Here is a 21,392-nt window from a genome sequence, read left to right on the forward strand (position 1 = left end):
CCTACTGAAAATTACATACAGAAATTTTTCCCCTGTTGCTAAACAGTCTGCCAAACAGATTCCACTAAGCCAAGACACATGTTCTTCTAGATGTGTTTTTATGAGAGGGAAATACCTGGGGATAATGCTGTCATGCAGTAGATTTCATATCTGAATGGCTAGAGAAAGGGTTAGCAAAGGAAAGTATTATTTCCAGTTCTGCCACTCTTTTTTTTTTTTGTCCCTCCTGTTTCGTACATTGCACTAGACCAGAGGAAAGAAAAGTATTAAAAAGCCTTCACAACTGCACTGAAAATATGTCAGGAAAATACTTTTCAAACATTCATTAAAATGTGCACATTCAGAATCCATATACCACATTTTCATGTGGAATATGTAGTGTACCTAAGTACAGTAGTTCCAATTTACTAACATTTATAAGGTAGCTAATTTTGAAACATCTGGACTAGTGGAGCAGATCATAAGCACCTTCTAAATTATCATTATAAATATATATATAAAATCCTAACATCTGCACACTTAGACAGTGGACATGATGAAAATGTCCATTTCAGTTTCCCAAGATTTTTTGCTGTTAGTACTACTGCTGTTACATTTATCAGCATACTGGGACTAAGGAACATTGCAAATTCAGTACATACTACAGATTTCCTCTATGGAGGATTTATACTGGAATATTAAAATAGAGCTATATCTTCAGTTATGATAGATGGATATGAATTGGCCAAGGAAGAAATGAAATCAGAGGTATTCCCATGGGAGGGAGGAGGCTGCCCATTCACTCAGAATGGAGAAAAGCTCTAAGCCTGGTGGCTGGATGGTGAAGGCTTAAATCAAAACCTGTGAGCAGGTGAAAGGAACTGCTTAGCAAAATCATAAGGAGAGAGGGGATGGATGGAGAAGAATCTAGAGATTCTTAACAGAACTAACTGGAACCAGGAGAATATACCCTGCACAAATATGCAGATCACAAAATGCAGAACTGTCTCACTCTTTGTAAACCTTCCGGGACATTGTGGCCAGGACGGGACAGTACCAGTCTCCTTCTCAGAAACCTGCTGACACAGTTTCTGCTTTTACTTACTGCTTCTGTCTTACTTTTGTGCCTTGCTGGGAGGAGTACCTAATGTTATGTGTTAGAAAATCAAGCATTAAGAGTGGACTTGTGCAGAAGATAGGATCCCATAGGTTCTCTTGCCTTTTCCCTTTCCTTTTTTATTTTGTCCAAAACAAGACCGAGAAAGACTGCCTGAAGGTTTTCTACTATAATATACCTGATATAAAGATCAATGTGCATTGCTGCTTAAAAATTATGGTGAAAAGAACAAGTCAGAAGTAGAAGTGACTGTGCTTAACCTCTTCAGCAGTTTCTTCCTCCCCCTAGCTTATCTGTTGATCGTAAAATTTGTGACTTTTTTAAAAAGCACTGAGGGTCCTGACCATACTGACACTTTATTAACGCATCTAAGTAAATGCTACTGTAATTTGCAAAACGACTAGCAAATACTAACAAATCCAGTTCTGCATAAGGAAATTACTGGTCCTATTTTGTAGCTGAGAGAATAACAGATAAAGTAAAGCTACTTCTCAGAATCAAAGCTCTTAAAGTTTAAAATCCAGTATCCATGGACCTCTTCAAAGAGAGGGAGACATTTTAGTAGACAAAGAGCTGTACAGAATTGTTAATGTGCATGAGAGCAGACAAGTTGCCTGTGAGCAAGCAGCAGCTATATGCAGAAGCCCTGTAGAAAAAATGTGAAAAGCAACTCTTTGGGGAACTTCACTGCAAGGTACTTAAAAACCTTGCCTAATATTGGCTTTGGTTTTTTGTGCTTTAAAAAATTTCATCTACTGACATGGAAATACTTTTGTTTTAAATAAGTAAAACTTACTTTTCTTCCTCTTTGCCTGCAGTAAAGAGCTGTGCATAATGACACTGTGTCAGATCATCACAAGAGTAGAAGTTGAGGTAAGAATTGGAAATATTTTTGTACTAAGATTCAGCAACCAGGGAATTTCTGCTTTGATATAAATGCATTATTCACATTATTAGTCACTTTTAGTGAACAATAAACAAATGTCTCAGAAACAAGAACAAGAATCACAGTGAGTAATAGATTTAATTTGTTGTCCACATGTATGTATCATTCTGATGAGTTTCTTAAAGGCAGCTGTAAGAAATGTCTTTATTCTTAAAGCATTATAGAATGACTGTTAATTATCACCACATGAATTCTACAGATGTTAAATCTAAGAATTAGAATACATTCTGTTAAAGGTAACATAACATCATCTTTTTCCCACCTCCCCATTTCTCTGATTCCTTAAAGGAACCTTCTCTTCCTCACCATCTTCCCACACTGGACTCTCATAGATTTCTACAACTAAGAGTTCATTCAAGTACTTGTGCTAAGCCTCATATAAGGAACCAGTTCCCGTGCTCATTAAAATCCACTGCACAGCACAGAGACAGATGAACGACAACTGAAACAACATCCACACTTCTTAATGTGAGCACCCACACTCTTAACTGCTCCCTGTCAAAGAGGCAGCATTCAAAACACATTCCTTACCAGACAACAAAGGATTGTCAGTGTGGACTAAGTTGGTTTAGGAACCTGAGGAAGGGGAGAAAATGACACGTTTTGCTGTTTATTTGCAAAACATAGAATGTAGCAAACTTGTCCAAAGCTTTATGAATACAAGCAAGTGTTGTTACTGCTAACAATTGGCAATGTAGTCTGTGTTGTGGAACAATGAAATTCATTTTAAGGGAGCATCCTGTTACTGTATAGCGCATGCATTAGACACATATTTGTAGAAGGTGTAATCAAGAGATATTTCTCCTAATAATTTTCTTCAGAAGGGCATAGCTATATGATTTATATACGTGGGAGCAAGAAACAGTTAATGTAGCCCTTCCAGTAGAAGGAAGAGCTTTGTTTTCCCCTACCTCAGAGCTGAACTCAAACTTCTCTGTTAGAAAATAAAGTTCATGTTCCAAGAGATGAAACTGAAACACGAAAAAATTTGCAGTTTTCACAGCAGCATGTGTCCTCAAAACGAAACTAATTTCTTAGCATCTGTGCTAAAGCCTTTCAGTTTCTAAAAAGAGAAGGGGCAGGTTTTCTTGGGGAAGGAGGGAATCCAACTACTCCTCTTAGAAGTGGACATTCTGTTGCTGTCCCACCCTGTGAGCAAGTAGCCTCTCCACTCCCATCAGTCTTGCACTGTCTCTACCCACTGTGCAGAAGCAGTGATGGGCTCCAGGGCTGTAAGTCCGTGTCCAGTCCAGCTCTAACACACTGGGATATTGAACATGAAACTGAACCTGGCAGTGAGTTTTAAGGCTGCAAAAGATGCAGCATTTGGCAAATTCTGTAAGAAGACAGACTAGGTCACAAGCAGATCAGAGAAATATTTTTGCTGCTGAAAGAGGTGAGAAGAATTTTTCTTACAGGATTAAATTTGACTGGGAAGGTGTACTTGCAGATAAGCAGCTGAGGGTATGAGATCATGCTGCCAGTGCAGGAGGTCAAGAAACCAAATTCTTGCTCCTTAGCTGTTGTTTCTGGCAAACAGGTTTTATGAATAATTGTAGGGGGTTTTTTTGAAGGGGATGAAGGTGGTGTTTAAGCTGCCAGGAATTTACGTTGCTCTGTGAATAGGACCTCAGCCACAAGTGAAGTAATGACCACTTTCAAGACCATGACCATGTTTGCATAGATAAACCTGGAGTTACGACTTCATCTCACCCAGTGACGACAGAGTTTTCTGTGTCTGTACTGTGTGCCTGTGCTTTCTCAGTTTAAGAGTTACGTGACTTCTGAAGGGGAGTTGTAATAACCAGGAACCTATTTCAAACCTTGAACAAAGCTGGCAACTGCTTGCAGAAGGAATGAAATCTCAAATATTCCTATGAACAGCTGGACTCCCCCTGTCCTTACAGGGGAGACAACTTTTAATTATAAACATAAAATTGTTATGGTTATTTGACAGATAACCAATTCCATAAACTCACTGGTTTTAATCATGAAGAGAAAGCATTCCTTAAAAACAAACTTTAAAGGACTGTTCAGGATGAACTGTGCTTATATGGGACAGTTATCACTATAATAATGCATCCACCAGCAACTGCAGTATAACTAAAGCAACATACTGACACATAATTATCAACTGTCTTCCAATGAACCATGAGCAGCAGCTTATTTTGAAATTGTTGTATTCTAGGAAATAAGGGGAGGTTGTAGAGCAGCAGAACTCAGATAAATGATAACCATAGCTGAGAAAAGGCACAGTAAACAGGGCTGTGAGCAAACACTGTAGACTGAAGTAGAAAGAGCAAAGCACTCCTCAACACACACTACTTTGCAAACAGATGCTGGTTCATGCCACAATTGTTCATCTAGAGGCTATTTTAGTGAAAAGGTACTTTCAGCTTCTTACATATTAATATTGAATAAATCCTCAGTAGTAAACATGTTGCCATTTAGATATGTGGGCTATTTCCTCGGCGTGGGAGGAGAGGGGGTTGTTGGAATTTTTTACCTTCTGCTGGGAGTTCCAAAATTTTACAGTATTGCATCCAGTTAGTATGCTACTTACAACTCAGAACTATGATTCCTTAATGTTTTTATCGTGGAGGAGAAATGTACAGGAAACTTAGCAGTCACATGCTGACAGATACAGTTAACAGGTACGAGGTAGGACTGCAGTGTGTATTTAAAAACATAAAAACTCTTACATACACGTGTAGTCCAATATATAACATCACTTATAAAGTATCTTTGAAAAGAAGTGTGCAGTATTTCAAACTCACATTCTTACCAGTGCAGCCTTTAATCTTCTAACTAATTATGCATTTATTATACTTTCCTTCTTTGGGGGGTTGATTTTCATATTAAAGAAGCTTCTACCAATCCTTAAGAGGTAGTTTTGCAGTAAATCTTACTCGTGTGGGGAGGGCAGAAGAGCCAGAGCAGTTTCTAAAGCGGCTGAGACCTCTAGCGCCCAGTCCCTTCATTGCATGGCTGATGTTTTTCTCCTGTTTTTCCCTACTCAAACAAAAATAAGAAGTTGCTCATGTTCCTAATGACGTGGTAGCTGTTGAATTGATTGGATAACTCATCCCTTTCAGTTTCTGCCTGTTCATGTTCCTACTGAGGAAGAAAAGAATGATCCAATACTTTTTGCTAACAGAGTCCGACAAACCATGGCAAAGTAAGTAATCAATCATCAATAAAACCTTTGATAACTGTTCTTTTATATCCAGCAATTCCACATATAGCCTAGCCATAAAATACAATTTAGTGAAGTCCCAGGTATTATATATAGGAATTGCTCTAGATTTTCACTAAGAGGTGTCAAACTCCTATACTAGATTACCCTGATTGTTTTGACGTAGAGCATAAAGAAGGTTGTCTTACATTGGAATATAGTATGTTCAGTTCATAGAAAAGTGGAATAAACTGATCTCTTCTTGCTTGGCAAGGCTAAGTGGGTGGTGGTTTGTTCTCCAGCATAACTGGGCTGCACTTACAAGATGGTAAATGTTAAAACCTTGTGATGCTGCCATAATGTAGTTTAATTGTGTGGTTTCACAAAATGGTGTGTATTGCTTTGTCCTACTTGCAGCAGGGCAGAAGTGAACTACCATTCGTTTCACATATCAGAGAAGAGAAACAGTGAACAAAAAGTAATTTTCATATAAGAAATTGATTTTGCTTTTTCCTTAATTTTATTTCAGTGCTTTGAATGTGCCAGTCACTGATCACACTTTTGAAGATTGCAGACTGATGATTTCAGCAGGGCAGTTGACTTTACCCATGGAAGCTGGGCTGGTGGAGTTCACCAAAATTAGCAAGAAACTCAAGTAAGGGAAGTTTTACCTGTTGGTAGGGTAATTACTAAAGTGCTGCAGGTGTTGATGGCCATCTGCCAAAGGTTAAATAACCAGAAAACAGACTTGGCCTTGTATAATACAGTGTATTTATGCATAAAAATTACATAAAGTGTAAGGAAATCAGAGATGAGGAAAATCCCAGTAAGGAGTAATCCCAAGTAATTTTTGTCACCAGTGTTGCAGGAGGAAAGATTGTTCTAATCTTTTATGAACTTATCTCACCAAAGGGTGAAAGAAGTAGAGCAGCACCTATTTTAAGGACTTGATGGTAATCTTGGTGCAAATTTAAATTGCTTTAGTGGTGAGACACTGGCAGCTTGTGGCAGGAAGTAAAAAGCCTTATTTCCAGCCTGAAACTTCAGCTGACTGTTCTTAGGTTTACTGTGTAGCCATGTATCAGTAGTGATGTCAGCTTTTTCTGTCTGGATACAGTGGAATTTGAGGACTGAGCCATGCAATTATACAGTAACTCCATCAAATAACCTGGCATGGCTGTGGTGAAATCTGGATGTGTGTACTAAATCTTGACTTATTATTTATGTGCTGTATATCCATTTATAGAACTCCATCTGGAATAGTTACCTGGCAATCCTAATTATTCTTACAGAGGTGCAGTGGTGTGTTTCTGCAGAGATCAGACACTTCTGAGGCTCTAGCAATACTGCTGTTTGGGTAGAGAGTTTGCTAATAGAGCTGAGACCTGCTCCCTCTGTCAAGGAAATACTTACCCTAATGCATGTTGCAGCCAAATATTGCTACACCTGAATTTATGGTAATAAAAAGCTCTCTGCTGGAGTAGCGTAGTAACTGGCCAGACAGTTCTAGGTTTGGGAAGTTACTCTATGGAAGTTTGACATACCCAAGCATAGAACTGCCTGCTTTTGATATTAATAACCAGAGGAGAGCAGTCCTTAATTGCTGATCTAAAGTAAAATATCTGGTCTGAAGTAAAGCATTAGAAATGCTGTACCCACATGCCCTGTTTGGCAGTTTTCATCTTTGAACACTGTAATAACTCCTACTGAAATTCCATGTGTCCGAGAACTGCTGTATAGAAATATCTCCTCTCCCTCATGTTTGCATAGCCTAAAATGGAATCATATCAGAGAGCAGTTGGATACTTTTGCTGCTATTGCAAGTGCTTCCAAAGGGGGAAGAATTGGAATTGAGGAGTTTGCCGAGTACTTGAAGCTGCCTATTTCAGATGTCCTCAGAGAGCTGTTTCTACTTTTTGACAGGGTGAGTAGTTGGTTAACTGACTTTTTGACAATATTTTGTTAGAAATCACATCCCAAAATGGTATTTATTATAATTCATTATGTCCAGCATAGTAAATGATTCTTGGTTAGCAGTTTCTGTAAGCAAAGTAGGTGACTCTTACAGTTTCGTTCATAAGTTTTGATGGAAAAACATTTATCAGTTTCTGCCTTGTGAGATGGCAGCCATCCCTTGGACCAAGTTGCTACAGCAGTATCAGACAATAATCTTTATGCTGGTAATAGCTGAATATTTTGCCTACCACAGATTTTGATCTTATGTACATTTTGATAGCTTAGTTAGCTGTTGTAATTAAGTAGATAATGTAAGGCAGAGTGGAGCTAACTGGAGTGTTAACTAGAACACTGGTATTTCCCCCTAGTCAGTGCTAATCTCTCCAATTTTCTACTTCTCTCTGAGGATGATAAAAATGGCTGCATTTCTGACTATACCAGAAGCATCAGTGACTAGAACAGACATAGAATTCATCTTCCTTCTAGGCCTCCACATGTGCTACAGTGCACACAGCCTGTTGTCTTGAAAGTGTCTGGAAAGTGGACTGGAGGTTTCCTCTTACCGTAAGAGCTTTCCCAACTCACCATCACTCTTCCTGATCAGTTAGCAATACACCTGTCCTTGGGAGGCCACGGTCTATGCTATTTAAAACTGTTTCAGGATTTTTCCAGATAAAAAGTTTTTTACAGGCTCTAAAATAGGGAAAGAGTCAGATGTATTTCCTGAACTGCTGAATGCCTTGAAGCTGTAGCAGAGCTAGGTACTCTTGCTTTTGTCATTCCTGGCTCCCCATCTTGGACCATTGGCTCCTGAGGCACTGAGTCCTGAAGCACAGTACATACATCAGAAATGTGCTGTGGCAACCATAGTAATTAAGGGCAATCAGGACTCCTTTCACTTTCTTTATATGGCGCAACATCAGTGAATAGAACTAGTGAAGTAATGCTCAATTCACTAAAAATTTAAGGGAATAAAAGACTGTAAAAACAAACAAGTGCAAGGCTGCATTCACCTTTAAGGAGATCAGCACAACTGAGGAAGAGTCACGCTCATGTAACAAGGCCATTTCCCAATTGCTTCAGGTATGAGCACAGGCATTCTGAAACTTCTGCTTTGTGGCTTTCAGCCTCATTATTTTTTTCTCTAAAATGGTTCCTCAAATCACATAAACATAACTATGCAAAGAAGAAGAGAAATAAAGGCGTATCAACACCTGACAGAAACTAGTGAGACTTAACTCTGGCAGCCAGAGACATGCACAGACATGGTGAAGTCTAAGCATGCAGATAAGTTGTGTTTTGCCCACGCCCAAGTCAGACACAAAACAGCTTCAGAGAGCTACAGAAGCACTGGATCTCTGAGGAACTCTCTTCAAAAAATCTTCACCATGTTCCTTGCTAAAGCTTTGCTGAGCGGAGGAAGTGGTAGTAGTCGTGGAGGGAGCCTTGCACGTGGGCTTGGAGGTCTCCTAACAGGAGGTGGAGGTGGAGGGAATATTGGAGGACTTGTTGGAGGTCTCGTCAACCTTATAAGTGAAGCAGCAGCTCAGTATAATCCAGAGCCACCTCCGCCTCCTCGCAATCATTTTACAAATGTAGAAGCTCAGGAGAGTGATGAGATCAGACAGTTTCGGCGCCTGTTTGCCCACCTGGCTGGAGATGATATGGAAGTGTGTGCGACAGAGCTAAGGGACATCCTGAACAAAGTCCTTTCCAGACACCAAGACTTGAAGACGGATGGCTTCAGCTTAGACACCTGCCGTAGCATGGTCTCCGTCATGGACTGCGATGCAAACGGCAAACTGGGCTTTGAAGAGTTCAAGTATCTGTGGAACAACATCAAGAAGTGGCAATGCGTGTACAAGCAGTACGATACTGATCAGTCAGGTACTGTCGGGAGAGCTCAGCTGCCAAATGCCTTGAAGGCTGCGGGGTTCCACCTGAACGAGCAGCTGTGCCGGGTGATTGTGCGCAGATACGCCGCCGAGGACGGCAGCATGGATTTCAACAGCTTCATTAGCTGCCTGGTGCGGCTGGACAGCATGTTCCGGGCCTTCAAGTCTCTGGACCGAGATGGAAGCGGGCGTATCAAAGTGACCCTTGAAGACTGGCTGCAGCTGACCATGTATTCGTGAAGGCGTGGCAAAGAAGCAGCTTTGTCTGGAAGATACATGTGGAAGACTACAATCCTCTGCTATAGAACTGTAGTCTTTCCCTGTGGTCTTTCTACGGCACATGTAGCTAGTGGTAGATGGCTCCGCTTCAACTGTAGTGATTCCTCTTGTGCATGCACTAGTTTGCTTTTCTGAAGGGTTTGTGTAGGTTGTTGATTGGGCAGTTGCATAAATATGTCTTCAGAACACTAATTCTAAACTCTAAGGTTAGGGGATATGTTGGAAAGATCAAAGCTTAGTTGTTTTTTCATGTAAAGTGGCTGGTATATGAGTATAACTATTGTATAAAAAGCTCCTAAGTTTGGTGTTGATGTTGCTGTTCTCATTTGTCAGCAGTCACTAAGCTGGAATAAAGGGCACTTTGCCTGAAGGCAATCACTGGTAAAGAGTCTTACGCAGTTATTTCTAACAAGGGGAAAAACATTAGAGTTGCAATAACTGTAATGATTAGGGAACTTACATAATCATTCCATTTCCTTTCTGCTTCTGCTTTTTCATACTTGGCTGCTGAAGCAAAACCTGAGTGGTCCTGTCAGTTCTATCCAGTGGCCAGGACAAAACTGAACACTTACATGAGGCTACTTTAGCAATGATATTCTCCTTCCTACAGTTCTATGAACTAGTCTTTTCTCTCTTTCCTTCAAGCCTAAGTATAGTTATAAAGCAAACAACTTAAAATGCTCCATTTATATTTAGAGGAACTTGAAATAATTATGCAGTCACATAGCAGACAGACAGCCAAAGTCAGCCTCTGGGTATCTGAGTTAAATTTCATCAGGGTGCAGCATGCCACTCAAGGTAGTTATGCAGTTCTGGCTAAGATGTCAACTTTTGTGTAAAAATAATTTTAAAAAAAGCTGATCAAAACAGCTCTTGAACAAGGCAGATTTCTTGGCAAGGCTCTGCTGCTTTAAACAAAAATTGTCTCGGGTGTGTTCGAGCTGGCTGGAATGTGAAAAGATGAGTTAAAATAGGCAGCCTGGCACTAGAGGCAGTCTCCAGATGTGAGAGTCCACCCAGGGACACAGCAGTGACTCATTGAGAAATACCACACAATACCTGAAGGCCATCTGCATGTTAATGGGGTGCTGTGGTTTGGTTTGTCTGTAGATTTCCATAGCTTTGTTTTCTAAATCTTGCCCTTACACTTGCTAAATTGTGTTTTCCAAATTGATGAGATATCCTCCCTGGTATACTTGCAGAAACCTTTTACTTGAAACTAACTTAAAAATTTTGCCCAGACTTATTTCCTCCTGTACTTTGTTTAACAGCAAGCTGGGTAACAGAAAAATATTCATATTGTCCCAGATCAAAGAGGTCAGTTCCTTCCGAACAGCATTCATCCTTCTCCCAGTTCTTCTGTGTGGAAAAGCACAGAGTTATCCTTTGTGCCACATAGTGCCACTTGGGCTCTGAGTAATAGAAAAGTGAGCACGAGGTAAAGTGAGATACCTCCTCAAAAGGATTTATGAAGTAATACTTTATACTGCATCTGGCTTGCAGTTCCTGTGCAAATCTAAATGGAGAATGCTCATGACAATGCAGCTTGTTTTCCAAAGTCAGATTTACTGTATTATATAAAAAAACCAACAACAAAACCCCAGTTACCATAGCATGCTATAGTGAAAATAGTAGCAGAGAGCTGGCTTCCTTAAAGAAAACAAGAGTTGTTAAGGTTACATTATGTTTTGATTGGTTTGTGTAGCATAACTACAAATACCCAAATTCTGGTGTTCTACTTTGCCGTTTAGAGAACTGGAGCTCAGCTCACGCATTGCTTCCTTAAAATGTTCTTGGGTACATAGGCTGCAAACACAGTTAGATGTGTGTAGAAAGACAAATGCAAATGCTTTTTGCTGTGGTGTTACACAAGCACTGAAGGTTTTACTGCATTTTCAGTTTAACTCCCATCTCTTTTTCCAGGCAGCAATCCCATCATTTCTCCTTAACCAGAATGCCAGAGCATTTGGAAGTTAGCCAGCGTCCTAGAGTTTAGTAGAACTAGTCACAACATGATCTTGCAAGCATAGTAACTGTATTTCCTACTAAAATGGCTGAAGTTCTGTCTATCAGACTGCACTCAGTTTGGATTACTGAGTTTTAGCACTTTAGTGAAAGTAATATGACCCTTATTTTGTCTTTTTTCTTCTAATTTCCATGTGCAGCCACAGCTGTGTTAACTTCTTTCAGAAGTTGTTTTTAATAAATTATTTTAAAGTTTACTTCCCAATTCTTTTCCTGTGATACATATTCTTAACTTTAAAACTAAATTTTTGAAATATTCTAATCACATCAAACAATCCTTTGCTAAAAATACAGTGTAAAAAACTGTCCAAAAATTATATTCTATGGAACTTTGAACAATTATTATCTACACTCTTGCTTCAGTTGTTTTAAGACTTTAGGTTTGTAATGTTGCACTTCAAAGTTAGATCTATTATCTCTGAGAACTACAATGCAGATAAAATACTTAAAGTCAAACTCTGCACCACAAGAGCACAGATTTGTAAATAAAATTACATGTATTGGGCAACGTTGTCCTTTTCAATGATTAAAAAACTGTCAAAAGTTATAACCCTTAGACACACATGAAAGTAACTTGAAAGTTCATATCTTTTTCATATCTTTGCTCAAAAGTTTCCCTGAAATTCACAGGTTTCTGAAGTACAAAATGTTCAGAGGTTGCATGTCTTCAAAAAAGATTGGTTAGACCATCAATAGAAAGAAAATAGCAGTTGTCTATGCAAAAGAGTCCTGCCTTGGTTTTGAAGGCTGAATAAAATTCTATCTTAGAAGTTTGAAATCCTGTGGAATGTATAGCTTGATGATGACAAGTTAGTAATACTGATTTTGTTACATTACTACACATATTTTGTTAATCAAGAACTATCTCAAAATCTAAATTCAATTACTAAAATCCCTGTTTCATAGCACCCAAAATTTTCAAAGCGCTCTACAGAGCAGCCTTAGTATTCTCCCCTGGCATATTGCAGTGTTCAGCAGCAGAAAACCAAGAGCAGAAAGGTTAAGGTTGGTATGCTCAAGTGGGCATTAGAAGTTGGTAGGAGAGCCAGAAATAGAATCCTGGTCTGGCTCTTTGCTGCAGATTTACCCGGGAGATCAACCCTCTCTCACTTGCCTGAAAAAGTTTTGTGCTCTTCTCAGATGTAGGGACTCCACTTTTTAAGAAAATATTTTTCTTCTTGAAATGCACAACACATCCACAAAGGGAACTCTGCTTTACACTTCAGTTTGCTTTTAAAACATTTTTGATGAATGCCCTTATTGTGAATACTCAAAACAATGAACAACTCGTCATCTCTATTATGCATCATTAACTGCTCTGTGTCCCACCACCTAAGATTTGCAGGTGGCTTTTTCCCAGACAGATGTTTCCCAAAGCACTCAAGAAACTTCCAGTGTGGTGACAGAAACACTACTGACATAAGCATAGATTTCATCAGGCATCTGCCATTCTCCCTATCTGCAAATATAATGTAGCTTACACAGAATTAATCACAAATCCCATCAAAGCAAGCTTCAAATGTTTTGTTGATGTAGCTTTGTAGTTAACACATTGAAATGTTTGTTCAGATCAAAACTAGAATTATTACAGAGGCTGTTCCAATGAATTCCCTGCCTTTCTGGCTTAAAAGGTAGAACAGTGCATTGGCTCCCAAATAGCATGTGGGGCAGTGCAAAGGCTTCAAAGAAAAGCTTAAGATAAACCAAGTAGATTTGGTTGTCCTTTCAGTGACATATATTTTATTGCTGAAGGTTCAAACTCAAAGCAACAGCCTCACTCTTGGCCTGTTGATTCTGGGCTGTTGCATTGGTCTCTGAACTTCAGCAAGTGCCAGTGCTGCATGCAGTCCTACAATTAACCCAAACGTGGATTTCAGTTATTCCTAGAGCCTTCCTGAAGTCCTTGTACTAAAGAAAAACTTTTAAGTTGTTTTAAATCTTTGTTTGTAATTTGTTTGTTCATAAAATATAAATTGATATCCAATTTGTAGCTATTAAAAACATGTATATTGCTACTCCAGCCTTACCTATTTAGTGAGCTGTTAGGTTTTTTCCAAGAAGAACAAAAACCTCTAGTATTGTAAACTGTCTTAGTGCATGTTGTGTTTGATTTACAGAATAGCTTTTAAAGTGATTTGCAGTATTAACTGTAACTACTGCCATGCATGTTTGGGTTACAGAATGGAGATGGCACCATCGACTTCAGAGAGTATGTAATTGGTTTGTCTATTCTTTGTAATCCAGCCAACACAGAGGAGACTATTCGGATGGCATTTAAGGTAAGTTCAATTAAGTGTAAATCTACAAACCTGACAAATCAAGACTGACTGTAAGTCTGTTAGCTTTCAAATCATAAGTTTATAGCTTCAATCTGTTATGCAAATGTGAGTAATTCTCTTAAACCAATTGACATTTAGAGTGTGAAAGGGAGGGGAAGAATTGCAGGCATCATAGAAAAGAGTGTCAAAAGCCATCTGAAGGCACTAATGAATATGTAACTTGGCAGGCTAACTCCAAAAATTATTCAGGAGCACTTGCAGGATTTTTGCCTGAGGTTTTTTTCTGCTGTGATTCTTCAGTGTCACAATAGATGGAGTAATATCCTCTTGTGGGTCAAGCCTCACTAGAGTCATTGTTCTTAACAAAGAGGAGGGGGGAAAAAAAATCAAGGGCTATTCAGGACTGGCACATTCAAAATTGGGCTGTATCTAAGAACTCCTGGCTTCTCCTGTGGTGTCCAGTCGTACAAGCAGTAGCTGCTTTTCCATCTCAGGTGCATGCAGGCAGTACATGACCAGGGATGCCCATGTGGTGAATCCTTGGCTCTTTTTTTAGTAGCTCATTGACACAGATGCAGTTGTTTCAGCCATTAATCTGTTTTACGAACTCTGTTGAACAATATATTGCGCTCCCGCTCATGTTCTTCATGAGCTGGGTGCTTCTTAGTACTGATGCATACTTGGGAAGTACCAGAGATTTTGTGGCAATCCGTTATATCCACTGGCTTCTTTTCATATAAGCACTAGAGCTGTTCAAGGTGATTTGTGGTTTTTTTAGGGATGTTTTATCAGTACAGATTCCTATGAAGAAGCAAGCCTAGCAGCTGTTGTTGCTGTTCCATTGTGTTGTTTCCTAAACTATATTCTTCAGTATCTTAACAGGTGTGCTGATTATAAAATCAGTAATTTGTTTTAATTTCCAGTTTCAGCACAAAATAACTGGTTAAGCTGGTAAAAGCCTGTTTCAGTCTAAAATGAAACTATGGGTTCCTTTTGCTACTTGTTTCCTGTGCCACTAAATGTCTTTTCCTCCACAATGGCAGAGTTTGCTTGTAGCAAGTACTTAAGAATTACAGCCATCCATCCTTTGTATTTCTCCGGGGGCGGTTCATAGCAGATGTTTACTATCACTGCACTGGGAATGATGGGATGATCAGTGTACATCAACTGCCTGCATTCCAGGAACCAAAATTCCTTGTTAATTACAATAATTCCTTAGTGGGTGACCAATCACATACACTAAAATTTAGATATATTATGTCAGAACATAAACTATGATAGCAAGTTTAATCTGAGAACAGATGTGCCATAACCTAATGAAAATGGAGACTAATATCTTAAGATGTTCCAGTATAGACTGGCTGAATCCAGTGGACCCTTAGCATAGCTCATGAGGACAATATACATACATCTTTGTTTATGTTTTATCAGTTTTGTATTATTTTGACCACGGAACCAACACTGTGAGGTTTGTTTGTTTTGGCAGAATGTTCTATTCCCAACTATAGCATGGACATTGCTCTGCTAAGTGTCTGCTTAGTCTTATTCCAGGGAAAGTGCCCAAAATGTTTTGCAAGATGAAGCAGCTGAGATGCAGCCAGGCTCTTGAAATCCCAGGCATTGTTCACAGAGCTCCTGAATGCTAGAAAGCCACTATGAGTGGCTAATGTGCACAGAGGGTTCATAGGCAAAATGATGCCAAAGGACTTCTACACATTCTGTCTCTTCCAGCTTTTTGACATGGATGAGGATGACATTATAACAGAAGATGAGTTTGCTTCTATTATTCAGTCAGCACTGGGGCTGCCTGAGCTTGATGTTTCCTTGCTCTTTAAAGAAATAGATGCAGATGAAACTGGAAAGCTTTCCTATGGTAAGTTACATCCTTTGTTTTGTCAACAATACTCTGATAGTCATATTGACAGGAGATTTCTTTTTTTAATTCCCTGAAATTCCCTGATAGTTCTCATACCTTGTATCTGGGGAGAACTGTTCAAGCACAAACCTAGATACTTTGTCTGATACTCCTGGGGTTTTTTAGAGGGAACTAGCTGGAGATCAGCTTCAGTAAAAGAAGCAGGCACTGAAATTTTCTTTGATTCTGTTGCTGCACTATAGCATCTGTGTTTTTTAATGTTTTTCAGAGGAGTTCAAGAACTTCGCACTCAAGCACCCAGAATATGCCACGTTGTTTACTACATACATAGATCTACAGAGACACCAGTTAGGTATGTTTGAGGAGAATGACACTGAGCCACTCACAGGCAAACACAGCCCAGTTAGGAGTACAGCCCTAGTCTCAGAATTAACACCACTTGCAAGAAATAAAGTCTGTCCTGAAGGCAATGAAGAGGATAGCTCAAGTACCTCTGACAAAAAGGATGATTGAGAAGAGTTAAATAATTCAGCTCTTGAATTCTACAGGATTTTTTCCCTAGCTGCTCATAAGCACAACTGATGTAAAATATAGATGGAAGTTACAATTTTTAAAAAGTTCCTTTTTTTACACTTTCATGTCAGGAGGAGTTATTGCTGTTTGATTGTAAGGGGAAAACCACTGTTCAGTCCTTAATGTCAGTATCACAGTACTGGGAATGTTGTTCAGTGTCTTCCAAGTTCATGATTCCACAGAAGTAACAGGTATGCTAAGAGGGGTACGAGGCTCCAGCACTGCAGTGACCTCTCAGAATGGAGACTGAGGAATCCACTTGTCTAAAAACAAGTGGAATTTTTGGTGCTGCTCAATTCCTCTACATCCCCACCATAAACTAAGGGGAAAAAACTATGCCAGTGTTTTAATTTGCAATATCACTTAGCCATTCTCAAGTTTCTGAGTTACAGAAACACAAATGAGTTACAGGAAGCTGAGAGTTGAAGATAATGATTTTTGGCTGTCCTTAGATTTCCCTTAACTACTTATGAACCAGAAAGCCTAAGCTTCTGAACAAGACATGCTGGTTCAGTGATGTTAACAGACACCACTTTAGGCCTAAGGGCTGGTGACAGATGGAAATGGCTGCACTTCTAACAACAAAAGCTAATTGGAATTCCGAGATAGCAGCTTACGGTCTAGAGGAGAATGCAGACAGTAAGACCCAAGAATTAATGGACTATTTCAAAATAAATACAATGTTGTTTACAGTAACAACTGTTTAGGATCACATTGGGAGGAGCATTTCAAACTTCAACATATTTTTTATTCTCGCAATTATCAACAGAGGAATGTGACCTTGCTGTGCAAAGCTCAAAAGGCAAATATGCTGTCAAGCCATAGTTCTAGTACTTAGTATCTACTCTAAAGTTGTCTCCTAGAAACCATGTTTGCATTACTGTGCCATTACTCAGTGTGTTCTTGGGGTTTGGTTCAAAACCAAGCTCTGTCTAGTCAATGATTTGAGTATGTTTTGCCTCAGTCCTCTCTGGTGCCCTGGAAATTGGGCCTTTACCTTTTTGCATCCTTCCTCTAAATGCACTTTCTGCCGTATTTAAAATACGTAGATACTTAGGCAAATACTTCTCAATAAAAACTTGGAAAGGATGAAATGAGATGGTATTTTCAAATTAAAACTTAGATGAGCAAAGCCTAGACTGTCTACTACCAATAATAACCAACTTGCAGCAGATTTTCATATGTGAAATGGTAATAACCTCTGCATCTAAGTTACTTCTTGCAGTCTGGCCACAAGCTCATTGCCATGTTTTACCTTTCTCTGTTTATAATTGTGCCTCTCCTGATGTTTCATGTGCTTAAAATAAATCTATATTTTTTAAAAGACTTTACTTGAACAGCTGTGTCTTTTTGGTAGAGTGGGAAGGGTAGAAGGGTACTTTGTCTACCATAAGGGGCTGGGGGGAGGTTTCCAGGAAATTGTGCTTAAGATGTCTTACCTTGGTAAACTCAATGCCACCTGAAGTTGGCATTTTCAGTTCTTTGTATGATGGCACTTTGCTTTATGGTAGGGCTGGAACAATAGGATAGGACCAATGCTCCTCCAAAGAGTTACTTCTGGTGGCTTCCTCAACAAGAGGGAATATGATACGAAGGTCTTAAAATTCATGGAGACAGACCTCCATTTTTGGATGGAAAATAAGACAGCATCATTTACATATAAAATGAGTAACCTCAGCCACAGCTGAGATGTAACAATCATGGCTTTGTGTATTGTGAACATTAGGAGAGTATTTTCTCCCAAGTAGAGAAGGAGAAACAGGAGTTACTGTACAGTTAACTGGAATACATGTTAATTCTTAGGAAGGATGCTTTTGCCTAGCATGTTAAGCAAAGTCTCAGCTTTTCAACCAGCACTAATCTTTTCAAAAATGACATCTATCCCAATGAGTAAGAAAAAAGATGGGTGGGCGAAGATGACAAAGGAAACCACTTCAGGGTCTTGGGATGCAAAGGCTGCCTTAGACACACTCCTGCTGAATCCAGCCACGTTCAGCACCAGGAGCTGTGCTGCCCAATAGGCTCATCACCTTCAGTGATTTTATAAAAATCTGCAAGTCACACAATCCCTCTGAAGCTAAAAATACTATGTATATAAATCTACCTATCCCAGTAGTTAGAGGAAAGGCCACAAATGGGTTTGGTATGTAGCAGTGATTCAGCCATGGTCTGAGGAGAAATTAGCTAAACACTAGAGACACTAACTCAATAGACACACATCTGCTGGATGTGCGGGAAAGGAATACATTAATTTCTAGGCATCACTGTGCCTCAGGGAGCTTTTAAAAGGACCAAACTAAAAGCAGTCTGCAATAAACAGGCATTACATTAAGTGGCAGAGCAGGAACTAACAGAAGGAGAAGGTTAAAAATACTGAACAGAAAATGGCTCTCAATCAGACATTGAGGAATGACACCTTTCTGCCTGAGACTTCCTGAGGTGTGAGTTCGTAAGTCTACAGGCTGCTTAAGGATCACTGCAAGTCCTGCACAGCAGAAAGGTATATTTGGTCCCATGTCACCCTAGGAAACATCATTTATTTAATCAGCACTTCTCTTTCTCTGACATGGATTTGATGATAAATCCTTCATGGATACAAAAATAAGACACTTCAAAATATGCAGAAACTCCAGCAATCTTAACAAGGGTAAGAATCAGACATGGAAAAGTCTATTACAAGAGGAAAACACAACTTACTCACAAGAATACAGGCCCATTGGGATGCTGCTATTCATGAAGTTTGATAACTATATACACTATGAATAAATCTCATTTACTTTTTTTAAACCTAGGCTCCTTTTCTGAACACATGAAAGGCAATGTCGGGTCACCTAGAAAAGTGAACCTTCTTTGTTCACCCTGGAACAAGGAAGACACAGATACTGTAAATCCTATCTGTTTAAGGAAGGTGAATCAACAGGGTCTCCACTGGCCACACCAGAGGTTTATTTCTGAGACAAAAATCTTCCAATCCAAGAAAATTAAAACTAGTTGTACTTCCTTTGCTCATCAGTGTCACTGCCTAAGTAAGTGGAAACAGAGGTGACACATCCAGGTTTCGTGTCAGGTTATACTTCTATAAGATCTGGTCCTAAACTGCCAAAATCACTTAATTCCTGGCTGGTTGCTGTCCATCAGCAGAACTATAAGGCGCAGTAACACTTTGATGGAATGCATCTGAAAATGGCTCTCCTCACAGTCAATAGCTGTGCAGCACCAGTCAGAGTCACCAAACCATGGCATGACTGCTGCTCCTGAGCTCTTGTGCTCATCTGCATCAGAACAAGTGAGGTGCCAAATCATGTTCCCACAATGTTCCTGTGAGTGTTACATCCTCTTCCTCATCAGCTTACTCCATGGCATGGGGGATGCAGGGGAGTTGAAGTTCAGTGATTCCTAAATGGTTTGCAGGGGAAATTTTGCATGACAGTTGTGTGCTCTATCTGCCTGTTCATCCCTTCTCAAGAACCCAGCAGGACTAAGATCCCCAGGCATCCAGCCAAGGGTTGTGTTGTCTGACACCTCTAATGATCATTCATAGAAGAGCTGCACAGGGTGAGGGCTGCCTGGCCACATCTGCCACCTCCCTTGCAATTCCCATCTAAAACAAAGTATTCCCTGGGCATCAGAAGTCTGAGAAACATTTGTCAAGACCTTTCTTCTATGGTGGTCATCCCACCAGGGCCCTATTCCTGGGTAATTCCTCAGGCACCATGCCAGTGCAAATAAATACTCCATTCTGCCTGAGCAGGCTTCTGGTGGTGTTTGCATAGGTGCCAAGATCTACTCAGAGCCCATGGATGTGGAAAATAGGGGCCTGAAGCTTAGAAACGAAATGTAAAAAATGACCCTACATACACAAACACACCCACACTCTGGACAATGCTGGGAACTGTTTGACCGCAGCCTTCAACGAGGAATGCAGCCTGAGATTTCATGCTGAGAGTTACACTGCTCTCACTTTGAGAATGCCATAGAAGAAATTCTAAAGAAAGGCTTGGGAGGTTGGTAGCTACACTCTGTGTGATTTGCTGGAAGACTGGACTATGGTCAGTGCCCTTTGGCTTACCTTTTTCCCTTCTGTTTTGCATCTCTTGAAACAGCCTACCTTTCTCTCCACTTTCTCCCTCCACATTTCCACCTAAAAATAGCTACTACCATTAAAAGTTACATTCCACAATGATTAAAGTTAAATGGGAAGATTAAAAAATAAAAATTACCAAATTCGGTGGGATTCAGGGGCACATGCAGTATTCAGGTAACTACTTTTACTGGCCTGCAGTAAGAGCAAACTTGTCAAAGGTTGCAAGGGATTTTAATGACATTGAATTAATTAATTTTAAATCTTTACTCAATGAAATAACATTTGTTAGACTGACTACCAGTAGGGAGACGTTTGTCAGCAGTGCTTAAGTTGGCAGACTCTCTGTTACTATACATAGCCAGAGAGGCAGAAAGTAAACATCTTATAGGATTAGCAGCTCTGTTCATAGCTGAGATGAAATTTGAACATTTCATTAGTATAAGATTGATTCTGACATTTCATAAAGCCAAAATGCAAACAATAAAATGTGTCTGATATAAATACAGTATGCAGCACTTACTCAGATAAAGTTCAAGAAGCACAGCAGGTTTAGTGCCATGACAAAGGAAATACAGAAGGGTCATTTAAGGATCAAGCTTCTGCTAAGCACTTCAGTGTATGCTTAATCCTGTAGGTATCAACCAGATACTTTGTACTTACTAAAAGCAGAAAACAATACTAATAATGAGAAAACAGGATTTTCATGGAAAAACTTTCCATGGCTAGTTATTGTAACCATGGTGAGAACAGCATCATGGTCATCAAGAAACACGACATCACAACTGATTAAATTTTATTTATTGTGCCATCCTCTTAGTTTAAGATACTCTGTAACAACCACAACTTGACTGATGAGACTTCAGAGACACATGACAATGTTATAATAGAAAATACTTCATTACCTTAGCTAGGCACTACTTTTTAAGCCCCTTTCTGCTGCAACAGGTTGAAAGTAAATATATGCCCCTCCTCTATTCTCACATCATGGTTATTCTAGGTTTTCATGGTATTACGTCCTTTAACATGCTGATCATAAAACAATATTTCCTTTTTTCATCAGTTAACCTTTATTAGAAGTTTTTATTCCAGAAAATTATCTGTTGAAAATCTTCTTTTGGATGTAAAATGAGGTTCAAGCAAGGCTCATCTCTAAAGCTACAGCTGCACATGCATTGCTTTGTTCTATACTGGGCATAGGTAAGAACATT

At 39.5% G+C, this 21,392-nt stretch overlaps 2 protein-coding genes across 2 annotated transcripts in view; both read left to right on the forward strand.

Annotated features, from left to right (window-relative positions):
* Positions 1 to 17,372, forward strand: part of LPCAT2 (lysophosphatidylcholine acyltransferase 2) — a 29,894-nt gene extending 12,522 nt beyond the window's left edge. The window contains exons 8-14 of the mRNA XM_082290173.1: positions 1,915 to 1,969; positions 5,138 to 5,220; positions 5,747 to 5,872; positions 6,988 to 7,141; positions 13,553 to 13,651; positions 15,383 to 15,524; positions 15,796 to 17,372. Coding sequence (XP_082146299.1) covers positions 1,915 to 1,969; positions 5,138 to 5,220; positions 5,747 to 5,872; positions 6,988 to 7,141; positions 13,553 to 13,651; positions 15,383 to 15,524; positions 15,796 to 16,040 — 904 coding nt within the window. The 3' untranslated portion in view covers positions 16,041 to 17,372. The remainder of the gene's footprint in view (positions 1 to 1,914; positions 1,970 to 5,137; positions 5,221 to 5,746; positions 5,873 to 6,987; positions 7,142 to 13,552; positions 13,652 to 15,382; positions 15,525 to 15,795) is intronic.
* Positions 8,439 to 9,308, forward strand: CAPNS2 (calpain small subunit 2; the record flags this gene model as incomplete). The annotated part of the gene is made up of 1 exon (XM_082289827.1): positions 8,439 to 9,308. The coding sequence occupies one exon, from the start codon at positions 8,439 to 8,441 to the stop codon at positions 9,306 to 9,308; it is 870 nt and encodes a 289-aa protein (XP_082145953.1).
* Positions 17,373 to 21,392: the final 4,020 nt, after the last annotated feature.

The sequence above is a fragment of the Coloeus monedula genome, assembly GCF_965178545.1.
Source record: "Coloeus monedula genome assembly, chromosome: 13".
In the NCBI taxonomy this organism is placed as follows: Eukaryota; Metazoa; Chordata; class Aves; order Passeriformes; family Corvidae; genus Coloeus; species Coloeus monedula.